This window comes from Ursus americanus, chromosome 22 (genome assembly GCF_024610735.1).
Source record: "Ursus americanus isolate L20-20 chromosome 22, mUrsAme1.1.p, whole genome shotgun sequence".
NCBI classification, from domain to species: domain Eukaryota; kingdom Metazoa; phylum Chordata; class Mammalia; order Carnivora; family Ursidae; genus Ursus; species Ursus americanus.
The window spans coordinates 48,516,933-48,540,604 of record NC_142148.1 but is presented as its reverse complement, the minus strand read 5'-3'; the positions used below and the strand labels follow the sequence as shown (position 1 = coordinate 48,540,604).

General features: G+C 45.6%; 1 protein-coding gene and 2 long non-coding RNA genes across 22 annotated transcripts in view; 2 read left to right on the top strand and 1 right to left on the bottom strand.

Annotated features, from left to right (window-relative positions):
- Window positions 1-11,130, top strand: part of LOC123786225 (ral GTPase-activating protein subunit alpha-2-like) — a 54,884-nt gene extending 43,754 nt beyond the window's left edge. For 18 of the 20 annotated variants that reach the window (XR_015721021.1, XR_015721019.1, XR_015721018.1 and 15 more), the window contains 5 exons: window positions 1,232-1,399; window positions 2,662-2,799; window positions 5,718-5,866; window positions 7,511-7,748; window positions 10,156-11,121. Coding sequence is in view for 1 of the 20 variants with exons in the window: in XM_087853798.1 (XP_087709924.1) it covers window positions 1,232-1,399; window positions 2,662-2,799; window positions 5,718-5,866; window position 7,511 (456 nt within the window). In the remaining 19 variants the exon portion in view is untranslated. Of the gene's footprint in view, window positions 1-1,231; window positions 1,400-2,661; window positions 2,800-5,717; window positions 5,867-7,510; window positions 7,993-10,155 lie in introns of those variants that run through there. The other 2 variants (XR_015721022.1, XM_087853798.1) reach the window with 2 other exon arrangements.
- Window positions 11,131-11,259: 129 nt separating this feature from the next.
- LOC148108092 (uncharacterized) lies at window positions 11,260-13,073 on the top strand. Its single transcript, XR_015721002.1, has 3 exons — window positions 11,260-11,640; window positions 12,148-12,217; window positions 12,544-13,073. It is a non-coding gene; the product is annotated as an uncharacterized LOC148108092 (long non-coding RNA).
- A 3,251-nt stretch (window positions 13,074-16,324) lies between these two features.
- Window positions 16,325-23,456, bottom strand: LOC148108091 (uncharacterized). Its single transcript, XR_015721003.1, has 2 exons — window positions 21,899-23,456; window positions 16,325-21,375 (listed from the first exon to the last, which is right to left on the bottom strand). It is a non-coding gene; the product is annotated as an uncharacterized LOC148108091 (long non-coding RNA).
- Window positions 23,457-23,672: the final 216 nt, after the last annotated feature.

Sequence of the window (23,672 nt, the reverse complement as noted above, 5' to 3'; positions counted from 1 at the left end):
GTAGCGTGAACATTAAGGACAGTATGAAATCTCTGAATCTTGAGATTTCAAGACCTAGAATCATCGCTAACTTACTTTGTAACCTTGGGAAAATATCTCATGTGTTCTGAGCCTCAGCTTAATTTTTCATCTATGGAATGAAAACACTTCTGTAGTATTGAGTTCCTCTCCTTTGTGTTTACCCCTCAGTCAGAAATATTCCTTAGAGCTAATACTCAAAAGGCAAATACATTTCTCCTTTACCGTTTTGTTTATATGTTTGGAATCTTACATTAAATCAGAAGTCTTACATGCATATGTGTAAAGAGAGTCTGTAATGTTCAAAAGTTCATGGGGTGCTCTGTGGCTCAGTCAGCTAAAGTCTGACTCTTGGTTTTGGCTCAGGCAGTGATCTCAGCATCATGGTATTGAGCCCCGTGTCAGGCTCTGTGCTCAGTGCTGGAGTCTGCTTGCTCTCTCCCTCATCCACTGCCCTTCCCCTGCTGGGCACATGCTCTCTCTCTTTCTCTCTCTCTCTCAAATAAATGTGAGAAATCGGAAAAAAGAAAGTTCACGTCAATGTGCACAGTGCTACAGCTGGCCAGAGGCTCTCTTTCATGTGTTTTCTGCGAGCGGCATTCACTAGCATACCAGTGAGTACAGACACCTGAGTACAGTCTTGACTCATTGGTATGCTGGTGAATGTGGGCTCCCAGAAAGGGATGGTAAGGTGGAAGGGAGGGGCGAAAAAGAAGGAAGGAAGAGAAAGACAAAGGGGAAGAAAAAAGAACGGCTCCAATTATTAGCATTTGCCAACTTCTGTGGTGTAAATAATCCTTCCGTCACCAGCACGACATCCCTGCACATGGAGTTAGCGGAGGTGTGACAGTTGGCTGCAGCTGGCTGCAGTAGTCTGTCTGTTGTCTTATACTCAGTTTCTAATTCATTGGGCTGTATAACTGTTATGGTTTATGTAGCCACTTAAAGTATCTGTGTAGGCGTGCATGTTGGCTATTTTTGTGAAAAAAATATTCAGAATACAGAAGTTATTTGTAAATTGCATGACATTTTCTGGCCCAATTGAAAATGCCTTTTCTCTTCAGCAAGTTTGGTGTGCACAAAAATATCTGGCTCCGTATGTTTCAGAGGAAAGTCTGAACTTGGTGGTGGTGATTAGAAATGTCTGTTATGCGTCTGTTACAGTGATCTGAGCAGGTGTGGAGTTAAAGGGAGTCTTCTCTTTTTATTTTAGGCGTTTTTGTTGCCTTCCTGTGACATCGCTGTAACAAGGAAGGTAGTTCCAGTGTACAGAAAGTGGATCCTCCAGGACAAACCTGTGTTCATGGAAGAACCAGATAAAAAAGAAGCTGCCCTACAAGATGCTGAAAAATTAGGATTTTCAGAGACTGACAGCAAAGAGGTAATACGTTGTCGCTTGTTTCAGTTGGGAGTACACGTATTTTAGCAAAGTCTACCCGATCGGGCGAGGGTGCCAGTCAGTGGGGCACAGGCCGGCGGGGCTCTTTTATCGTAGTTGCTGCTCTCCAGTTGCTGAGTTCCGTGAGGACCTGCTTCAGTGAGGCTGCTTTTGGGCTGTCTTCAGGATCATTGGTCACCTCCTTCCCCTCAGGCTAGGTCCGGCTGTGCATGGCAGCTTTGTCATTCACTGTGGCGGCAGAGTTGTTTTATGAACCATCGTATGTTCACACGTCTGCGTATGAGACTAAAAATGTCACTGCCGTATTGGTATTGACATGTTTAAACAAATAGCATTTGAGAAACTAAATTTAGAATGTTTTGGCAGTCTTGTCTTGTGCAGTGGCCTGCCCAGAGCAGCCGAAAGGACTAACCCAATAATGAGTGCTATCTCCTCTCTTAAGAAGCCTCACTTCAGGGCTGGGTGCTGTCCTCAGAGTGAGTGCTGCTGGAATGGAACTTTTCGTCCTGGTTAGGTAAAGCTAGAGGCTGGAAAAACCTAAAACGACACAGTGGGATCTCATCCTGAAACAAAATATCTGTCATGTTTCTATTTCTGGCATGCTGTTTTGAAACTAGTCTGAGTAATTATTTTTTTTAAAGATTTTTATTTATTTATGCGACAGAGAGACAGCCAGCGAGAGAGGGAACATAGCAGGGGAGTGGGAGAGGAAGAAGCAGGCTCCCAGCGGAGGAGCCCAATGTGGGACTCGATCCCGGAACACCGGGATCACGCCCTGAGCCTAAGGCAGACACTTAAGCACTATGCTACCCAGGCGCCCCTGAGAAATTATTTCTAAAAGTGGGTGTTGCAGCAATTAACAACAAACATTTAAGACTATTTGTAATCAAAGGCATATCACTTTTAAATATCTATATTAATTCCATAATTTTTGATTTTTTAATATTGGTGAAATCATTTTAATAACTGGTCATGAGGTCAAAACGAATAGATAAGCAAATGGAATTTATCACACATTTTAAAGGTCTGTTTTAGAGACTCATTCAGTCACTGGACCTGTGTTTATTTCTTCAGCACATACTAAACACTAGGCACTGTTTGAGATGCTGGAGGTGGTGAACAAAATGGAAAAAAGACTCGCCCTTCTAAAATCTCTATTCTCATGAACTTTGGTGAGTGTAAGGAATTAAATATGTGAACATGTACTTCTTCCCCCTCCGTTAACTGGTTTTTATCTCCTAAAGACCTCATCTGACGGTTCTCGTCATAAGCGATCTTCCAGTTGGGGACGAACATACTCCTTCACGGGTGCAGTGAGCAGAGGATGTGTGACGCAAGAAGAAAATAAGAACGGGAAAGCCGGGGCCCAGGCTATGCTGCAGGTACGTGGCTGGCTGGAAACATAAAGACCTCCGGTTGGAGTCCATTTGAACATTTTGTTTATTGTGATAGCATCATTAAAGTACAGTGATATTTGTATCTACCTGTCAGTAAACAGCTCTTAAGTTCTCATTCTGAGTTTTCTTCCTGACCGCTCATCTTCAGTTTGTAAAGATTCTTTTCTAGTCGAAGGAGACCTATGAGCCGGTTGCAGGTTTTTGAGAGGGATTATTACGCAGTGAATGTGAGATGACCGAGATCCAAATCTTAAAAAGCATGTCCTGAACACATATGGGGAGTTAGTCCGTCATCTGGACTCTAATTTGCAAGACAAGCATGGTGATTCTATAATCCCATAAAGAATATTCTTCTTAAAAATTGCCTGTTTGATGATAAATGCTGTACTTTTTAAGTCTTTATCTATATGAATATATAAAATAGAACCAGTGCCATTTGGGAACATTGGAAAGAACAGCTTTGGCTGATCACTTAATCTTCCCAGACCTCAGGATTTTACCTCAAAAATGGGGATTGGGAGATTGATTACCTCTTGGCTCCCATCTAGGTGGAAGGTTGTTAGGTCTCTAAGTGAAAACACAGAATGCCTCTTTTTCCCCTGCTCCCTGGCGCCCACCCTCTACCCCATATCCACCTGAGCTAGCATAGGCATAGCTTGCCTGTTGCCCAATTTTCAATGACATGCTTTTGTCATCCATCTCTCAGTAGGATTCCTTATCATGGTATCCTTTTTGCTTTCAGGTTCATTAGCAGTTTAATACTCTGTAACTATTGAATCTTCTCATTTTTCAGTGAAAATCAGCAAATAATTGGAAATCAACTTGAAACAAAATGAAGATGATTTTACTTGAGTAGCTTCGAAGAACTCCGGTGCCAGTTGTTAGGAAAATCTGTGCCCTCACCAGAGAAGTTCATGCCGGAGTCCCTAGCCTGTGTCCCTTGGTATTCCTTGTCCTCCAAGTGGATTGCCATATGCCATCCTCAGCCATCCCACTGCCAGTATCTCCCTAGGTTCAGGAGAGTGTTAATTTGTTTTCTGAAAGGATCAGTTACATCGACTTGGCCAGACCAAGAAAAAATACTTTCCACTTGATTGTAGCACAACAGTGTTCAAAAATGTTTAGTTTGGATTCTAATAGCTGTGTTTGTTCTCTTTGTATCCAGTATCTTTGGTCCTTTCCTTGGTTCATTGGGAAAAAGTGGCCAAGTACAGGTTGAATAAGCTAGTACTCTTCTCCAGTTGCTGTTGAGAGGTACAATTTGGACGTATTAATTTCTTTTTAATTTTTACCTTAACCAGTACTGACATGGTAGTAAGAAAGATTCATGGAGTTGGCGTTTTGATCTTTTTTAAAAAAGAAAATGAGCGGAGAATATAATATATGAAGACTCCTCACTTTTACTTGGGAGTATGCAAAGTTTCCAATTCACATCAAGAAACCAAATACCTTGAGTGAAAGATCTGTCTTGCAGCAGATCGTCTATGCCATACGTCTTCCAAACACATGGCCGCGAGGGGCAGCTGGGTGGCTCAGTCGGTTAAGCCTCCGACTCTTGATCTCTCAGCTCAGGTCTTGATCTCAGTCAGGGTAGTAAAAAAATAAAGTGGCCACTAAAATTATACTACCACTGCTAGAGTTGGTTAGTCAAAAAGTTCTTTGTTTTCCTTTTTCCCACTTGAAAGCTAGGAAAGTCTTCACAATTGCTGTTATCATCTGTTACCAATTATTACAGTGCTTATTTAGTAATTCTTTCTAGAAAAGTAGGCCCTGACACCTTTTTAATCTTGCACAAGATAATCTTAGAGGCTGTCAATATTTAAATTCACCCACTTGACTTTTGAGCATGTTTATTTTAATTTCTTCGGTCCGTTTGTGCATCTATTTTAAGATGTTGTGTTGATAGATTTCATTCCCAGGTGAGCCAGAGAATTCTGTTTGTTCCCAGATCCTTTGAATTTGTACTGCTGAACACAAGGGAGACTTAAGAAGGCATAGGATCTAGGTAGATGGTACCCATCCACCTTCATCACCAGACTGACAACTCAGTCTCCTAAACTGAAGGGTCACTGGTGTCGTCTGTGTCAGTAGTAACACAGTGTTAACTTTACTGTAGTGCCCCTAAGCAGTCACTTACGACTACATAACAGGCCACATCTGTGCATCTCACAATTTTCTACTGAAACACCCCTGACAGGAACTTGTACCCCAAAGGTCTGAGGTAGAGTGTAGAGCTGTTGGCTGGTCATCTAAGTTTTTTTGAATCTGTTTTTATCTCAAGAATTCACATAGGTTTTATATCCTACTGCCTAATATCGTTCTCCTAGTCAAGGTATATGCACCTGGAAGCTCTGTACTGTTGACCATGTGGCCTTGCCGGTTTCCTGCCTCCCTACAGCTACTAGAGATCTGCGCCCGTGTTGGGTGGTGCTGGCCGTGCTTTCTACCTGCAAAGTTCATGTGCTGGGAGATTCCACAGCAATCAGATGGTTTTTCCCAGCCACTGTCTGACCACTGCTCCTCTTCCTCTCCCTGTCCCCGACCCCAAAATTTCTCACCCAGAAGCAGTGATCCTATCTTACTGTTTTCCCCTTTTCTTTTGAGGTAATGTAAAAAGAAGTCTTCAGAAACTTTTCTGATTCATAAATTTTCTAAAGTTGCACTATTAATTTGTATTAATAATTTTTTTTCTAGGAAAGGTCTTTCAAGTGTGTCAGGTGATTCTAAGAGAAGCATTTTAAAAAATCTTGAGTATGTGTTGGTACCACTTGCCTTAGTTGAAATGACTCCAAGGTGATTGTTTAGTAGAGGGAAATTAATATCATTATCTTTAAGAAAAATTTGTTCAGATTTATGTGTTTAGTTCCATTTATATGTTTACTGTAAAATTTGTTGATTTCAAGGTATTTTTGACAAATGCAACAAACGTCTTTTTGTTGGAACCATGTCCTGAAGTTCCCATGCTCTTAAGAGAACAAGCTGATGCCTGTAAAGCTGTTTTGATTATTCGTAGGCGCATGATAATGGAGCTTACAATGAATAAAAAGACATGGTAAGTTTATTTCAAATTCATTAATACTGTAAAACAGATGTTTCTCTTTTTCAACATAATAATTAGAACATCAAAGCCTCCACTTACTGATGGCTTTACAAAGTGAACAGTAAGATGATAATCAATCTTCTGTAACAGTTTCTGTGAATTATGAAGAAGGTAAGTATCTAGCACTTTGATAGTTTATTTTTATTATTGGCTTTAAAAATGTTACTGAATGAAAAGTAGTCATATTACTTAATAGTAGATTTTTCCATTTTAAATTGTCATCAGACTGCTTTGTGGAAAAGCAATGTAACTGGTGTTTTCTATCATTCTTCATAAGCCCAGGAGAGGTTGTTAATTGCTCTGAAATGCTGTTAACTGATTTTTATTGCTTCCAATTTGAAGCTTTAAATTCACTTTGGAAAACCAATTATCTGAAATGACAGACTGTCAGAATGACTGAATAATAGTACCGTCAAACATATAGTGGCATCATGAAAATGTGCTTATGCGAAATGTTTTCGTTTTTCTCCTTTGTTTTTGTTTGGTGTCTCTGTGTTTATAATACCCCTGAAAGTACACAGTGCTGTGGGTTTTTCCCATGCCCCCGTCCCATGATGAGCGCATCATTCCAGCTTAGGAGGTGCTTTCAGACATTCTCAGCAACGGAGACCTCAGAGCCACTCTGTAACCCTCTTTCTTCATGCCCCTCAGTTCTAGTTGTAAAATGCCTCTCCAGCCCGTCCTTTACGTGTTCCTCCCACCCATCGCTGCCCTGGGGCGGCCTGGCTGGGTCAGCCCTGCTGTCAGTGGGCTTTGGCCTCTGTGCTCAGTGCTCAGGGCTGCTGCAAACCAGCTCTGGTGGCCGCTTCCCTCCTGGAAGTCCTCAGTGGGGCCCCGTTACCACACCTGTGTTCTGGATGCTTTTTCTCGATGTCCTTGAGTCAGCACTAAAGGGAAAGCTCTGTGTGCACCTGGTGGAAAGCATAGAAATGAGGCAGGACTGACCTGGCAGGGGCCCCTAGGGCTGTGGAGTCCAGCCTTTTCCTTTCTCCCATGAAGGGAGGGTGGGCCCAAAGGAATCCCATCAGGTAGCAAGTTCACTGGTACAGAAACCACAGGAATCAAAATGATTATTTTAGGATGTAAATTCCAGGGGCGCCTGGGCGGATCAGTCGTTGGGCATCTGCCTTCAGCTCAGGGCGTGATCCCGGCGTTCTGGGATCGAGCCCCACATCAGGCATCTCTGATGGGAGCCTGCTTCTTCCTCTTCCACTCCCCCTGCTTGTGTTCCCTCTCTCGCTGGCTGTCTCTCTCTCTCTCTGTCAAATACATAAATAAAATCTTAAAAAAAAAAAAGAAGTAGAATAGTTGTTGTACCGAGAGTTTTGTCTTCTCCCAAGTTACAGCCAGGACCAGCTGCAGACACCAGGGGATTTTGAACCAGTAGTTTTGTTCATGATAATAGCTGATTTCTCCGTAGCTCAGATCCTGATTACAGTTGATCAAATAAATTTTGAGACACTAAAAGAAAATCAAGATCAAGTGCTTTTTATTTTAAAGTTCATTTTATTCCTAGTAATTTAAAATATTTTGTTAAAACTCATTCTTCTTCCAAATGAGGGTGATTCAGTTCTCTTGTTGGCTTGTTGGTTTTAGACACTCATGGTGGCGTGGATCCGAGCAAACCTGTGTGTGTACATTTCTCGAGAGCTCTGGGATGACTTCCTTGGTGTGCTGTCCTCCCTCACGGAATGGGAAGAACTCATAAACGAGTGGGCCAACGTCATGGACTCCTAGACAGCAGTGCTGGCGAGAACTGCTTACGGAGTTGAGATGACAAACCCACCTCTGGACAAACTAAGTGAACAAAAGGAAAAGAAGCAGCGAGACAAAGGTACTTCTACTCTTACAGAGGAATACCAGATGTCTGAGATGGAGGCGGAGTGTGTCTATACATATAGGCAATTAATGCACGGAATTTTGGAATAAACCATACAGGCCGTGTCTTTTTAATGGTGGTGTTGGATGGTGTTTCATAGCACTCTGTCCTCGTAGTAAGGATGATGAATTTATGAAGGGGCTGTGGAGGAAGAAAGAAGATGAAGGGGAGTAGCAGTAGTAGCAACAGGAATAATAATAATGGCTCATGCTTGTATGTATTCTCTCTCTTCACCCTCTTGGTAACTTCTGAGTTACTATCCAGGTATCACAGACAGAAACTGAAGTACAGAGAGTCCATGGTGATGGGCTCACTCAAGGTACCTAGCTGAGAAGTGGGAAAGCCAGAAATCGAAGCTGGGCAAGTCCAGCTCCAGGCACCACACTAGAAAGACGTATTCCAGTGCCTGCTTAGGCAAGGTAGAAAAATTCTGAGTGTTTCAGATGGGAGTCATTTTGGCTTTTTTTGTTCTAGATAAAAGTTGTTCTGAGACCTCGAGTCAGATCAAGGTGGAAAACATCAGTGGTGGTTTCTACTGGGGACAACAATTTGTCTTCATTACTGTTTTAAGGCTGTGACACAGTCTTGAGATTAATTCCCTTCTACTCCAATGTATTGTGTAAAGATTTTGAGGCAGTTCATAGAAGTACCTATAATACAATAGATAAAATGGGTAAGGACACTGGGGCAAATTTAAAGGGAGCGGAGTTGCCGGAGTGGTTAAGATGCCAGAATGCATGCCAGAGAGCCCCGTATGCTTGCTAGGGAGGGAGAAGGGGAGCAAGCTTAGATGTGACTCTGATCTTCACAGGGTTACAGCAGAGGATCACAGATTACAAATGGGGAACATCGACAGCTTAGGTGATACATAGCTTTTCTTGGTCCTAAAACTTGGGAGGAGTTTCTTCTCCCAAGATGCATAAAGTATACATTGCTTGCTTTGGGTAGACTATAGCCTCAACAATAGCCTTATTATAGACTGTATCAGCTTTTCCTGTGTGACAGATCACCCCAAAACATAGTGACTTAAAGGAACAGCCAATTGTTTAAATCATGATTTTATGAGTTGGCAGTTTGGGTTGGACACAATTGGGAGTTCTGCTGGATTCCCTCCTGTGTTTGTGGTCAGCTAGGCTGTCAAATAATCAGCCAGGCAGCTCTAGGGTTGGCCAGCTGTCAGCTGGGGCAGTGATGGGGGGACTTGGCCACATATCTTTTATTGCCCAGCAGGCCAGCTCAGGCTTTTTTGGTGAGGTTTTAGGTTTCCAGGAGCAGCAACAGGGCAAGCCCAGATTTTCCAACGCATTTCAAATCTCTGCTTGCTCATTTTGCTAGCAAAGCAAGTCATGTGATGAAGCCCAGGGTCATTGTGGGAGAGGCCCACAGAGGATGTGGATGTGGGGAGGTGTGAACCAATTATGGTGATTACTTAACCATATAAACATGTCATTAATGGGACTGATTCTTATAATATCTTCGCTGCAGTCTGTGAGTGGCTGTATTTATTTATAGGAAGGTAAACAATCTGAAAAACAGTTTATGGAATGATACAGAATGAATTCAATTATGTAATTAATGCCTTTGGCAAATATTTCCGATTGATCTATCATCTTGCTTATGAGGAGATAATGCTAAGTGAAATAAGTCAAGCAGAGAAAGACAATTATCATATGGTTTCTCTCATCTATGGAACATAAGAACTAGGAAAATCGGTAGGGGAAGAAAGGGATAAAGAAAGGGGGGTGATCAGAAGGGGGAATGAAGCATGAGAGACTATGAACTCTGAGAAACAAACTGAGGGCTACAGAGGGGAGGGGGGTGGGGGAATGGGATGGGCTGGTGATGGGTAGTAAGGAGGGCACGTATTGCATGGTGCACTGGGTGTTATGCGCAACTAATGAATCATCGAACTTTGCATCAAAAACCAGGGATGTGCTGTATGGTGACTAACATAATATATTTTTAAAAAAATTTTTTTAAATTAAAAATAAAAATGAATTCAAATGTTCATTATAAAAATACTTGCCTCTAAGCACTGGATTTGTGGAAACAAAACATACTCTCAGGAGCCTGGGTGTGAAAACGACCCTTAGGTGGCAGCCACCAGCACATTACCTGTGCAGAAATCTCTGTCTCGGTCTCTTATCTCCTGTATTTCTCTTGGATCCTTGACCACTCATTTGAAATACTTGACCAGAGCTCTAGGAGAGGAAAGCAGAGAAGTGGTACCTAATTTTGCAACAAGAGAAGCTGCCGATTATATACAGTTGGATTTATGAAATCTGCTGAGTAACACAGGCTATGCAATGAATGATAAGGAAGTCAGCCTTTAGATTATTTTTCTTGTCTTATCCTTTATCAGGCTGTGTTCTATTCTCCGAAAGGAGCCACCGTGGGGAGATCCTGTTCTCTCAGCTGGCGGAGCCACCCGGATGTGGCCAAGCCAGTGCGATCGAGGAGCGCCACCACATCTGGGGCACCGGGAGCTGAGAAAGCAAGAAATATTGTTCGCCAGGATACAACTGGTAAACGTTTATTTAAGTGCTTCTGTGAGGTCCAGTTGCTATCTAAGATGGATTTATAGGAATAAAATGTTATAAAAGCTTTAAAATTCGACTCAGAACATAAATACATGGCCTTTTATTAAGTAGGATGTTTCCGTATCTTTTAATTGTCTCTTCTGTTCTCTTCAAATCTGTTTTTGATACTTATTTCTGAATCATTCATTGTGAAAAAGAACTTGAGCTGTCACTACTGAGTGAGATATATGTGCAAAAGAGAAAACAGATACTTTGTTAGAAGCCTAAAACAAATAGATTCTCAGTAATCGCACAGCTGCATCATGTTGTTGAGCAGCGTGAATCTTAGTGTGGCGCTGTTCCAACACAGAAAAAGAGAATAATGCACATAGTTTGCAGGACTGGAGGGGGATATTGAAGTGCCTTGCTTCTGTTGGGAAGTGGAGCTTTACATGCCTGGGGCTGTTGTCCTTCTACCCTGTTCCCTCAGTGAAAAACAATGGAATGAAATCCATGGTCTCCACCCAGACTCAGGCCAGATTCTCAGCTCCCTGAGGTCCAGCTCTGACCTGTGACCCCTACGTAGGACATAAGTCTTGCATGGGAAATGGCTGGGTGAACCAAGGTCCCCCTGTTCTCTAGGAGCTGTTCAAGAAGCTGCTGCCCCATTAGTGCCTGGGCTCCATCTGGTCCAAGCGCAACAAGCCTGGCAGTGAGCACCTGGCACCCACGGTCCGGGCCACTGTCGCCCAGTTCAACGGTGTGGCCAAGTGTGTCATCACCACCTGCCTTGGCAACCCAAGCATGACAGCCCGGGACAGGGCCATGGTGGTGGAGCACTGGATCAAGGTGGCCAAGGTATTCAACGGGAAGCCCAGCCGAGGTGCTCTCCTGAGTCTCGGGCACTGCTCTTCCCTTGATCAGGTCTCAGGGTGGAAGGCCCTGGTCTTTGCCCTAGGACTGTGCAGTCCCTAGGCTCTTTGGTCCAGGGGCATGCTGACCTCGCCTTGCGTGGCCCTATGCTGGGATGTCCGTTTCTGCCTGGCTCCTTCCTTGGAGTGAGGTAAAATCCTCCTCCTCCTCTGGGCCTCACGTGTGCCCTTCGGCACGTCCCTGGACAGCGGCTTCCTCCAGCAGGAGTGCCTTCCCCTGAGGGGGACTGAAGCTTGAGAGCCAATCAGGTGCTGGCTCCCCACATGACAGCCGATTCTCTTCCCTCCCCAGGCCTGTCAAGCCCTGAGGAACTACTCCTCCTTACATGCCATCCTCTCGGCTCTGCAGAGTGTCTCCATTCAAGGCCTCAAGAACACGTGGGGGAAGGTTTCCAGGTGAGTAGGCCTCTCTCCATGGAGGGACCAGGATGGACGACGGAGCTCCCAGAGGCTTGTCCTCTTCCCCCTCAGGCAGCTTGGACCTTCTGGGAGGCGGCAAACCCTGACCGCAGGACCTGGGCTGGTGGGTGCGTCTCTCAGCCTTCCTGGTGAAGAGGCCACCATGTCTCCCGCTTTAGAAATCAGTTTTGCCAAATGTCCCACACGGGGCTGAGCTGCATTAAATCTCTTCACGTGTTTCCTTGACAGCCACTAAGCTCTCTGCCCATTCGAACCCCAAATTGACCCAAACAGTGTTTCTCAATGAATATGGGAAGGGAGGCCCAGGACGAGCCACATGAGAGCTCCCTCCCATGTCCTACAAAGACCTTAGTGCTCAGAGGATTCCAGAAGAAACCCTCAACCAGGCAGGTTGACACTTTGGGGTTCTCAAAGAAAAGGCACTCGCACTCAACCCTGCCACATTATTCGTCCATTGATCCTGCCTCCCTTGCCTCTCTTCAGGAAGCCATTGAGGATCTTTCAAAAGCTGTGCAGCAAGGACACCGCACAGGGCAGGAACCTGCTCATCAAGGTAGCCTGGAAGGTGCAGGTCTGGAAAGAGGAGGGGTGGGAGGGAACAGGGTCCTGCGAGGATGAAGTCGGGAATGGTCTGAAGCATTCCTTGGGGAGGGGAAGCCTTTGGCATGAATGTGGTGACAGCCTAGGTGAGGATGCCGTTGGCGGTGAGGGGGCAAGCAGGTGGTGTCCAAGCAGACTCCCTAGCCTTGACACCCTCTCTCTTAGTGTCGACAGCTGCTCCACGTGGTCACCTGGGGTGGGCCAGGAGGCTGGAGCTTTTTCAGGGGAGGGTCCTTGTGGGCAACAGAGAACAGTGACTCATCCCCCTCTCCCCCTTAGGACACAGGGTGTCGTGCCCTTTCTTGGCACTTTCCTCACCAAGTTGCTGATGTTGGATACCGCAGTGGAGGTCTATCTGGAGGTGGGTGAGCCTGAAGATTGTGGGGGATGGACCAGAATCTGGACCTTTGGGAATAGAGCACCCCTGTAATGAGCCCTGAGCTCTCAGGACTCGGCAAACCTACCCTGATGACAGCCTCAGAGCTGGGCCTGTGAGGCCGGGGTCTCTTGCCCATCTCAGCGATGAGTGAGGCGAGACTGCAGTTAGGACATGGCTGCTGGTGCCGAAGACTGGTGAAGCAGCAGAGCTTCCTGAAGGCAAAGCTGCGTGAGGTCTGTCTGAGTGGACCTCAGCCTCCCCCGGTGAGTTTGCCCGTGGGGGGAGAATGAAGTCAGGACCCTCCACATCAGCGAGCACCTCCGTAGCCGCAGCAGCCCCTTCCTGCCTGAGGCTTCGGCCTCCCCTACTGTCTTCCGAGAGGGTGGTGCTGCAGGGTCCAGACCTGTAGCCAGTCCATCTGCCCCATGTCCTCCTTTCTCAGGACCCCAGAGCCTGGCCTACATCCCAAGCCCGCTATCTGTGTATGCACGGCCCCCTCACGGGTCCTGGCCATGGTGCAGCATGAGAAGGGATGGGAATCAAGTGCTCCTAAGAACCAGGGGCCGCATTCTGATGGACTTTGTCTGCATTCCAGGGGAATGAGATCAACCACCACAAAAGACATAAGGTGAGCATATGTGGCGCTTCCCGCAGGGAAGGGTAGGGAGTGGGCCTCAGAGATGTCCCTGGGAAGAACATTGCTTGGCTCCATCCCCTCCACCTCACATTTCCTGGGATCCCTTGAGAAGAAAGCAGTGCAAGTCCCATCCCTTTAGGAGATGGGGACAGAGCATGGCATCCAGGAGGAATTCCCGGAGGAGGGGCTACTGATACTCACCTCTGAGAACAGGTAGAGACCTGATGAATCTGCAGGGAGGAGGATGGCCATGTGTGCCAGGACCGGGGACGGGTCCCCGGTCCCGCTGCTCAACCCTCACCAGACCCTGCAGCTCCCCGCCCCCCAATGCTCCGTATACATCCTGTGCTTCTCTCTCTGCTCAGGAATACCAAGTCATGACGGACATCATGCTGCTTCAGGTGGCTGCCGAGAATTACACCCTAGAGCCTGAGGATCCTTTTTGGGCCTGGTTCCAGGCTATGGAGCCGCTCAGCGAGGCTGAGAGGTGAGGCCCATCAGGAGCTGGGTCGGTGAGGTTTGGGGTGGACTCTTTCTGCTGGCCACTCCTGGGATCCTCCTTCCCTGGGCAGCCTCAGGCCTTGTTGCCGGGGCGCCAGACTCCAGCTGTGGGCAAATACTGGCAGGGACTCTTGAATGGAAGCTCCTGGGCAACTCACACGTGTCCCTCTGTCCTTAGCTACACCCTGTCCTGCCAGCTGGAGCCCCGGTCCTAGCTGGTCAGCAGCACTCAAGAAGGAGAAGAACTGGCCGCAGTCAACCTCAGGGCTGTGCAAGTGTCCAGTGGCCCTGCAGGGATTCCTCAGCAGCTGCATCCTTGTGCCCTATTTACTCCACACCCCTTCCCCCCATCTATTTCCTTATGTAGGGGGCACCATTTAGTTGTTTTAAATAGTACCGTGATAGATTTGCATGTTAGGAGAGTAAAGCCCTTGTTTTGTTTTAGAGCCCAGGTGTGTGGTTTGGGTCTTTTACTTCCTACAGTAATGGAAAACTTGCACAGACTCTCATATTCGTTCCTGACCTAGGAAATCTTCCAGAGTCATCAGCTACTGTATGTGGGAGGAAGGAGAAGTGCCAGCCTTTCTCCCTAGCCACTGGAGGGCACCCCGAAATCCCCCTTACTCAGAGCACGGGTCCATTTCAGTCAATGAATTTGGGCAAACAGCAGAGACAGCCCCTCAGAACTCCTGAGATTTAGAGGTTGCAGGGACTTTCCCAGGAATAGCAACAACCACTGAAAGTGGGAGTATTTAAGACTTGTACGCCCCAGAACTCCTTCCTGCCCCAGGACTGGGGTTGCCTTTCTCCGCTCTAAGGCCAGGAAGACTGTGTCCTGCTTCTTCCGTTGAGATGCTTTTTTGGTTTTGTGTTTGGTTTTGTATTGCCCCCATATTTGGAACTTGTCGTATTGTAGTTCAATCTCTGGAACTGCATCAGCACCTAGTGGGGAAAAACACGGAAGGAGATCAAATCCTGCGTGTGAAGGGGACAAAGCCAGAGGAAGATAATTTGCAGATGGACTCAGGGCAGGCAGGACTTTCCAGCCTCAGTCTCCCCGTTGGCCGTTTACCAAGTTTGGAATCTTTCTGGGATTCTTGTCAATGATCTCTGGATTCCCTTTCCTGCTTGTTTTGTGTGGTGGGAAAAGATGGGAGGGGTACTTTAAAGGGCACACCTGAGCCTGGTTCCATGAACATCTATGCTGACCTAGGAGCCAGGATTCCCAGCCTTCGTGCATCTCCTTATGCAGTTCTTCTGAAGCAGCAGTTCCCTCCAGGCCCCAGGCTCTGGGTCAGATGCACAATAGCTACTGTTCCCTGGCTGGCATCTGATGGATCAGGGACGGGCTCTTTCTTGCCAGGATAATGGGCCATATCCTTGACCAGAGAAACCCCACACTCTCCTTGCTGTCCGTCATGACTTTCAGGTCCATGTTTTCTGAAGTCCATCATCTCTATTTCTTTTATAATAATTTTTTTATTATGTTAGTCAGCATACAGTACTTCCCTCATTTTTGATGTAAAGTTCCATGACTCATTACTTGCGTCTAACACCCAGTGCACCATGCAATATGTGCCCTCCTTAATACCCAACACCAGCCTATCCCATTCCCCCACTCCCCTCCTCTCTGAAGCCCTCAGTTTGTTTCCCAGTGTCCATAGTCTCTTGTGGTTCATTCCCCCTTCTGTTTACCCCCCCTTTCTTCTTCCCTTTCTTCTCCTACTGATCTTCCTACTTCTTATGTTCCATAAATGAGTGAAACCATATGATAATTTTCCTTCTCTGTTTGACTTGACTTAGCATTATCTCCTCCAGTCCCGTCTATGTTGCAGCAAATGTTGAGAAATCGTTCTTTTTGATGGCTGAGTAATATTCCATTGTCACTAATATTCAACAGTTTACATACTCAGTCTCAGTTTGCACACTTACACTGACTTGTCCGAAATTAGGTACTCAGCCTGAGCCCCCAGACCTACTGGGTCCCCCGCGCATTGAAAGTGAGCAGATGAGAAGCATCTCGCATGCAACTGGTTGCCAAAACAAAGCAGGGGTACGAATACTTCTATCAGACAAAACAGAATATAAAAAAAAAAAGAGTAGTGAGTCACAAAGAAGGACACTGTGTCCCAATCATGGAGACAATGCAACAAGAAGATAGAACAATTTTAAATTTTTAGACACCCATCATAGGAGGACCCAAATACATAAAACAGTTAATAACAAAAAGCAGGCAACTAATTGACTGTAATACAATACAGTAGGGGATCTAACACCCCCCTTCTATTAATGGATACATGATCCAAACTGAAAATCAACAAGGAAACAGTGGCTTTGGGTGATGCACTGGTTTTAACAGACGCATGCAGAACATTCCATCCTCCAACAGCACATACTCATTCCTTTCGATTGCACATGGAACGTCCTCCAGAGCAGATCACATATTAGGCTACCGAACAAGTCTCTACTAATTCAAAAAGATGGAAGTCATGGCATACATCTTTTCTGACCACAATGGTATGGACTAGAAATCAACCACAAGAGAAAAACCTGGAAAGACCATGAACACAAGGAGGTGAAAGAACACGCTCCCGAGAAATGAGTGGGTCAACCAGGAATTCAAAATAGGAAAAAAAATTACATGGAATCCAAGAACAATGACAAGACAAGCGTCCCAAAACTTTGGGATACAACAAAAGTGAATCTTAGAGGACCGGTTACAGCAAGACAGGCCAGCTCCAAAAGCAAGAACAATCTCCCATCCCATCAACTGACACAAAGGGATCTAGCATAAGAACAGCAGAGAGCTCTAGAGCAGGGGATCAGCCTTGGCGCGTTGGAGCTCTTGCTGTTGGGCCCATGCATAGCTTCCGTCCTTGCTCAATTTCCCAGCAGGTATGGTGTTCTTTCCTTTCCTGCACAACAACTCCCACCATGTCCACTGGGGAATCAACCCTTTATGGAATTCTAGAATGCTAGAAACTGCCAAAAAGGCGCAGGAAACAACCGTGCCTTCCCCATTTGGTATATCAAGGTGCCGATTAGCTTTCTCTTTGGGGAACATTCAACAGTGGTTTTTGAGACATCGTCTTAGGCCTGGATCCCCTGGGGATCTCGTGAAAATACAGATTCTGATTCAGTAACACTGGGAGGGACCTGAGACTCTGCATCTCCAACACGCCCTCTGCGGATGCTGAGGCCACTTGTCCACGGACCACCCTGACAAACGGCGCCAGCAGGCCATTTGACCAAAGTTATCTGTTTCACCACTGAAAACAGAATTTTCAGCAAAGTTTGGCCACAAGAGGAGGACTTTTTATTGCCGGGAAGATAAACAGCCAGGGCAGGGCTTTGTCCACACCTGCAGGCCTCTCCTCCTCTTCTCTTCAAGGGAATATGGAGGCAGGATTGAAGGAGGTCAATAGTTTAGGAGCTTCTTTAGGTCAGTGGGTTTTCTTTCCTGTGCCCTCCTGTATCTCTGCGATGTGTGCAGAGCACAAAGTCCTTCCAAGAGGGATGGCCGAGGCTGAAAGGGGGTAAGGTGGGAGCCTGAGCTCCTGAGTCAGCCCTGACACGTGGGCAGAGGCAGGCGCTAGGGGCCACTCTGTGTGTGGTGCACGGGCTCCCTCGCAAGTCCCCATGAACGGGCCAGAGGAGCTTCAGAGAGGACGGGCAGAAGACCCAATATTGCTCCAGGCGACAGAGGAGGGAAAAGACTGAGGTTGGTTCATGGCCGAATGGGCTTGGATGTGGCTGCAGGATGGAAAGTGGGTGCAGATATACTACAGCCCCGTTCAGGGTAGTCTTGATAGAATGCAGCGACGGGAAATTCTTTCGAGCATTTCAAAATTCTTTCAATTCTTTCAGGTGGTATGGAAAGAAAAGCAGCCTGAGGAAAGAATATACATTGGCTCGTGGCAGTGGTAGATGATTTGGCTCGTTGGTCAGGGACTGGGAGGAAGAAGATTTATGACAATTAGTCGTGGGGAACAGACATGTAGGTGGACCCATGGGAGTGGGCACCAGGTATGATGATCTTTGCATCACACATTGACATCCGCCCAAGCGCATTCAACCTGGAAAAGGCACTAAGCAGCCGAGTACATCTTGGCCACTTGATATCCATTCTAGCCTCTCGCATTGCCCATCCCAGTGCTAGCATAACGGGCTCAGGAATGGACATGGTGACAAGGATGGAAGGCAGGGCCCCAAGACCTTCCCATTTCTTCTTTCAGCAACTGTGCTCTGAGTGCTCAGCCTGTGCCAGGTGAGTTGGTGCGCCCCAGTGCAGTCTGCAAATGGCCAAGTTGTTTCTGCTGTTCTGATGGAGAACACCTTGAAAGCAAGATGTGTGAAAGAACAGAGCAGATATTATACTCGTTACCAGCACAGTGTAGTAGGGAGGGCTAGGGAGTCACAGGAGAGGAGGGTCTGGAAGGCCTCCACATGGTGACATCTGCTGGTAGCAGATTGACAAGAGGGAACAAGAGCTGCACACCTCTGGGAACAGTGTGTCAGGGAGAGGGCACCGCTGGGGCCAAATCTCTCAGACAGAAACTAGTTTGACGAAAGAAGATTCGGAAAGTGGCCAGAGTGGCTGGTGGAGGCTGGGAGGTGAGAACAAGAGATGGCAGTGGATGGGAGGGCCAGGTGCTGAAGCCTGGTCGACTGAGTTAGCTATCTGTTTGTCTCTGAGAACACTACTAGAAAGCTTAGCACTTCTGAAGCGTGATATTTCCTAGCTCCCAATTCGGGGGGGCCTGGAATCTCCGCACAGTTGAGACTGGGTGTTTCTGCCCCCAGGTCTCTGTGTGATGCAATCTGCGCCTCACCCGAGGCCCAACTGTGGTAAGATTTGCTCCCAAGTCACTGATGTGACTAATGTCAGGATTTAGCTCAGACTCAACAAAGTGGGTTTAAGCGAAATCCTGAATTTGAGTTCTTTTCTGCCTATTAGCCTGGGCACTCCCTAGGTTCCTTCCTCTGTGGGCCTTTATGTAGGGCAGTTCTAAACACCAGTGCTTGCTTCCCCAGTGCAGGGATACAGGAAAGAAAGGAGGGGAACAGAAGAGAGTAACAGGAAAGTGACAATGTTCTGTCATATTCTCTTGGTCAGAAACCTATTAGCAACCAGGCAGTGGATAGACAGGGAGGTATATAGCACGGGTGGGGATCCCTGGGAGCCACTGTGGAGTCAACGTGGTGGTATAGTCAGCACATTTCATCCAGACCATGAAACGGAGGTAAGCTTTAAAGTCGATGTGTGTTATGTTAACATGGGTTTGACTCCTGTGTGGCACTTAAGAGACAAAAAGAAAGAACAAAGAGAAAACAAACAAAAAACCAGTCTCAAATGTAGAGCACAGACTGGGGATGGCCAGGTGGCGGGATGGGTGAAATAGGTCATGGGGATTAAGAGTACACTTACGGTGCTGAGCACTGAGTAATGTACAGAACTATTGAGTCCCTGCTGTTCACCTGAAAGGAATATAACACTGTCTGTCAATTATAGTGTAGTTTCAAAACTTAAGAAAAATCGGTCCTATGAGATCTAAGCTTAGAATACGCAGAGTTTCCTCATGAGGTCTCATCGGGCTGAACGTCAATCCACACGAAAGGTAAATGAATATGTCCAAAGACAAAAGGACAGTCTGTTTCTATGGAAAGGCCAGGGCCCACCTCTGTGTTCACGTAAAAGGTAACGTCCTATGCTACTGGCAGTTGGAGCAGAGTTTCACTCGAGTCCTATTGGAGCGATGCTCCTCTGGTGTTCTCATTCTACTTGGTTGTGTGTCTTCACGAAGTAATTGAAATAACGATTCCTAACCTTTGTCTCGTGGATGAAGCAATATTCGACTATTGGTAGCCATCGAACGTTTGTAGCGGGAACAACTTTCGGAAAATATTTAGCATTCGTATCTCTCATCGTATTACAGATAAGGAAGCTGAAGCCCAACAAGGGCACCCGGGGAACAATAACACAGAGGAGGTTCTCCTGACACCTGGTTCAGGGTCCTAACTCATTGAGGAAGTGTGAAGAACGCCCAACCCTCCAGGGTCAATGGACATATCATTTGAACGTGTCATTTTTAAAGAAAAGTGAAATGCGGTCAAACATGGAAAGACAAAAAATAACATCCTTTTAAAGAAAATCCACTATGATCCTCTACACTGTTTCTTACGTTCCACATATGAGTGAAAACTGATGATAATCATAGGGGAAAGGAGGGAAAACTGACCGGGAAGCCATCAGAGACGGAGCAAAACCATGAGGGGCTCTTAAGCACAGAGAACAACTGAGGGTGGCTGGAGGGGAGCTGGGTGGGGGGATGGGGCAATTGGGTGAGGAGCATAAAGGAGGGCACGTGATGTGATGAGCACTGAGTGGTATATGCAACTGATGAGTTATTCAACACTACATCTGAAATAAGGATGGATTGTATGTCGGCTAATCGAATTTCAATAAAAAAATAACGGAAATCCAAGGTTCTGTGTTTTCTTGTTTTCAATACGAAAAATACCGGATGATTTCTTTTCTTCCCACAAGCAATGAAGGGAGCTAGCCTATTCAAGGTGAGGCAGTTTTCAGGGCATGCTGCCTTTTTCATTTCAGCCCTAAAGAGACTTTCAAACATGCTTTCAGTTCCAGGCCTCTTGCCCTTCGAGTCCATTCTGAGCACCCTTGACAGGGTGGCAAAAACTTTGTCTCTTCAAGGTGGGTCACCTCAAGCAGGTAACATCTGTACTTGCCACAGAGTTACTACAGGTGTGCACCCTCCATCACTTACAAGTGCCTCTCAACAAGATTTCCTCACAGGCGGCATGAATACTGGTGGCTGATGGTTTTCTCTTTGATGACATTGATCCCATTTTTTCACTTGCACGATGACTGGGAGTCGGCTCTCGGTCTCATTCCTGGTGGTGATACAGCTCTCCAGCTCCACCTCAAACATGTCCATCTCCTCTCTCCCAGAGAGGAACCTGGAGAACTTAGGGACCATGAACTGGGAACACAGAGCAAACATATAAAGGTCTTGCCTGACTTCAGCTCAGCATAGGAGGGACATACTGTTCCCCTTTGGTTTGACCCCAGTGTAATTTAGTACTCTAACCTTCTTTGCCATTGACTCCAGACAGTGGCTCACCAAGACGGGAGGGATACGGAGTTCCTTGCAGACACGCCCACACACCACATTCATCACCTTCTAGCATGTAAGACTATGTCCCTCATCTGATTAAGAAACTCTTCAAACGTTAATGGATCAGAGTGCAATGAAAGTCTAACTTGGAGGAAGGGCTGAGCTCGGGGATCCGTCCAGTCATATGTCTCACTGCTCCCATCATCCACGTAGGTGCTGCACAAAATGGACAAGGTCCCATTTCCAGTACACAGCTCATGCTGGCCCATCATACATATTCCTATCCTCTTGCGATCACATAGCGTCATGACCCCATCATCATGCCAGTGCTTCTCCAGTTCATGCTACTCTCTTACTCCACTAATGAACCTTTTTCATCTTGAAAGTGCAGTCCAATAATATTCATTTTCATAGCTTCACAAAATAGGATTTGGCCATGCTTTAATGGATATGACCTGCAAGGCACAGGATAGAAAAGAAAAATAAATTCACGTACAGGACATTCAGAATACTTACAATCTTTGTGACGTTAAAGACATTAGCAATGAAGTAAAAACACAATCCACAAGATGGGAGACCATATTTGCAAACTGTCTATCTGGCAGGGGCTCAATATCCAGAATGAATAGAGATCACATGAACTCAACAACAGACAACAAAATGAATGCAATGCGTGAATGTGCAAATTGGGAATAGGCATATCCTCAAAGATGTGCACGTGAAAAGAAATTTGAAAAGATTCATCACTAATGTTAAGGGAAATGCAAATTATAAAAAGCAATGAGATACCATTTTACATCCTTTAAGATGACTCTTCCAAAAAAAAAAAAAAAAGCAATCAGAAGGGAAAAAAAGAGCAAGTGTTGGCCAAGATGTGGAGAAGATGGAAGCCTTATTCAGTGTGTGTGGTAGGAATGTTTAACAGCATAGTTGTGAAATCAGTATGGTAGTTTCAAAAAAAATGAAAATTAGACTTACTATGTGTTCCAGTAACTCCACTTCTGGGGTGTATACCCAAATTAATTGACAGCATGGTCTTGAAGACATATCTGAACACACATTTTCATCATTATTCATAATAGCTAAACCATGAAAGCAATCCAAGTATCTGTCGAGGGAGGAACAGATGTTGTATGTACACATATTGGAATAGCATTGATTCTTCAAAGTGGAAGAAGACATTGACATATGCCACAACATGGGTGAACCTGGAGGATATTATGCTAAGTAGATGAGTATTCATGAAAATACACACTTTGACTTCACTCTTAGGACCTACCTAGAGTAAATTGCCAAAGACAGTAGAATGGTGTTGCCAAGGGCTGGAAGTAGGCGGTCATCGGAAGTTTCTGATTCACGGTATAGAGTTTGAGTTTTACAAGATACAATGAGATGTGAAGCTGGGTTACAGGGAGGTTGTTCAAACATATTAATGCATGGAATACACTTAGAATGTACTCCATGAACTTAATGGACTTAACGACATGAAAATAAATGTAAACTGCAAATACGGAGAAACGAACTCGGGACAATTTCGTCTAGCCATTTATATCCTTTCGTTTAAGTCCCATCTCAGACATTTTGCTTCAGCCATTTTCCGTGAGGCGACTTTGATCAAACAAAATGTTCTCATTCTGTGCCCACTTGGAAGCTTACAATCAGAATTTTCCAAAACATGAACAGTTTTTTCAAAAGTTACTATCTGAGGTCACTTATTAAGACTTTCTATTCTTTGACAAATTGTTAAATGGAACAAAATTTTAAAATTCTATTTCATCTGCTTTAATTTTAATTCACTGATTTTTAATTTCAGAATCGACTTTCTATGCCAATGGCTTGAAGTTTTTAACCCCTAGGATAACCTACTGGCTTTCGGTTCTGCTGTTTTCAGTTTTGTTTACGTGACGTTCTTTTTACCATGTCCAATTTCCTGATGCTCTCTATGAATATGAAAATATTTTTTTGCTCCAGTTGTTTTGATACATTTGACATACAGAACTGTGTATGTTTAAGATACCTGGCGTAATGATGTTCCTTTCGTATACTGTGAAACGATCGCCAGAATAAATTTAGTCCGCCGCCATCATCATCTCTACAGATACAAAAATGAAGTAAAAAGAAAAGAAAGAGAGGTTTTTCTTTGTGATGAGAACTCTCAGAACTTGCTCTTTTCACACCTCTCAAATACACCATAGAGCAGTAATGAACTGTAGTCCTGGGGTGTACTGTAAATCCCTATTCCTTATTGATCTGAAACTGGAATTTGTACCTTTTCACCATTCACTCAATTCCTGCACCCCCTCCGCCCTCTGCTTCCGGTTACTTTTATCTGATCTCTTGTTCTGAGTTAGTCTTCCTCCTTTTCTCTTCTTTGTCTCAGATTCCACAGAGAAGGGAAAAATAGAGATCCTGCTCCTTTGCTCTGTGACTCTGCAAAGGCACTGCGTTGAGGACCCCCGAGAAAAGGCATGGCTTTCTTTGCTGGTGTGCCTGCGTGGGGCTGTGCCACCTGAGCTGGAGAACTGGGTGCAGGGCGCTTCCTTGTCCATGGTAGCTGGTGAGTTCTGCTGGAGGAACTGGAGCAGGAAGAGTCAGGCAGAGGCCATTGTGGTTGTCGCCCCTGCCCAGAAACAGCTTGAAAGTTTTAGTAGCATTCTGCAGTCTAGGTGCTTAAGAGGGGAGGTGGGCTCCAAGATCTTCTCAATTATTCATTCAGTAACTACACACTGAGCACTGCCCTATGCCAGGTATC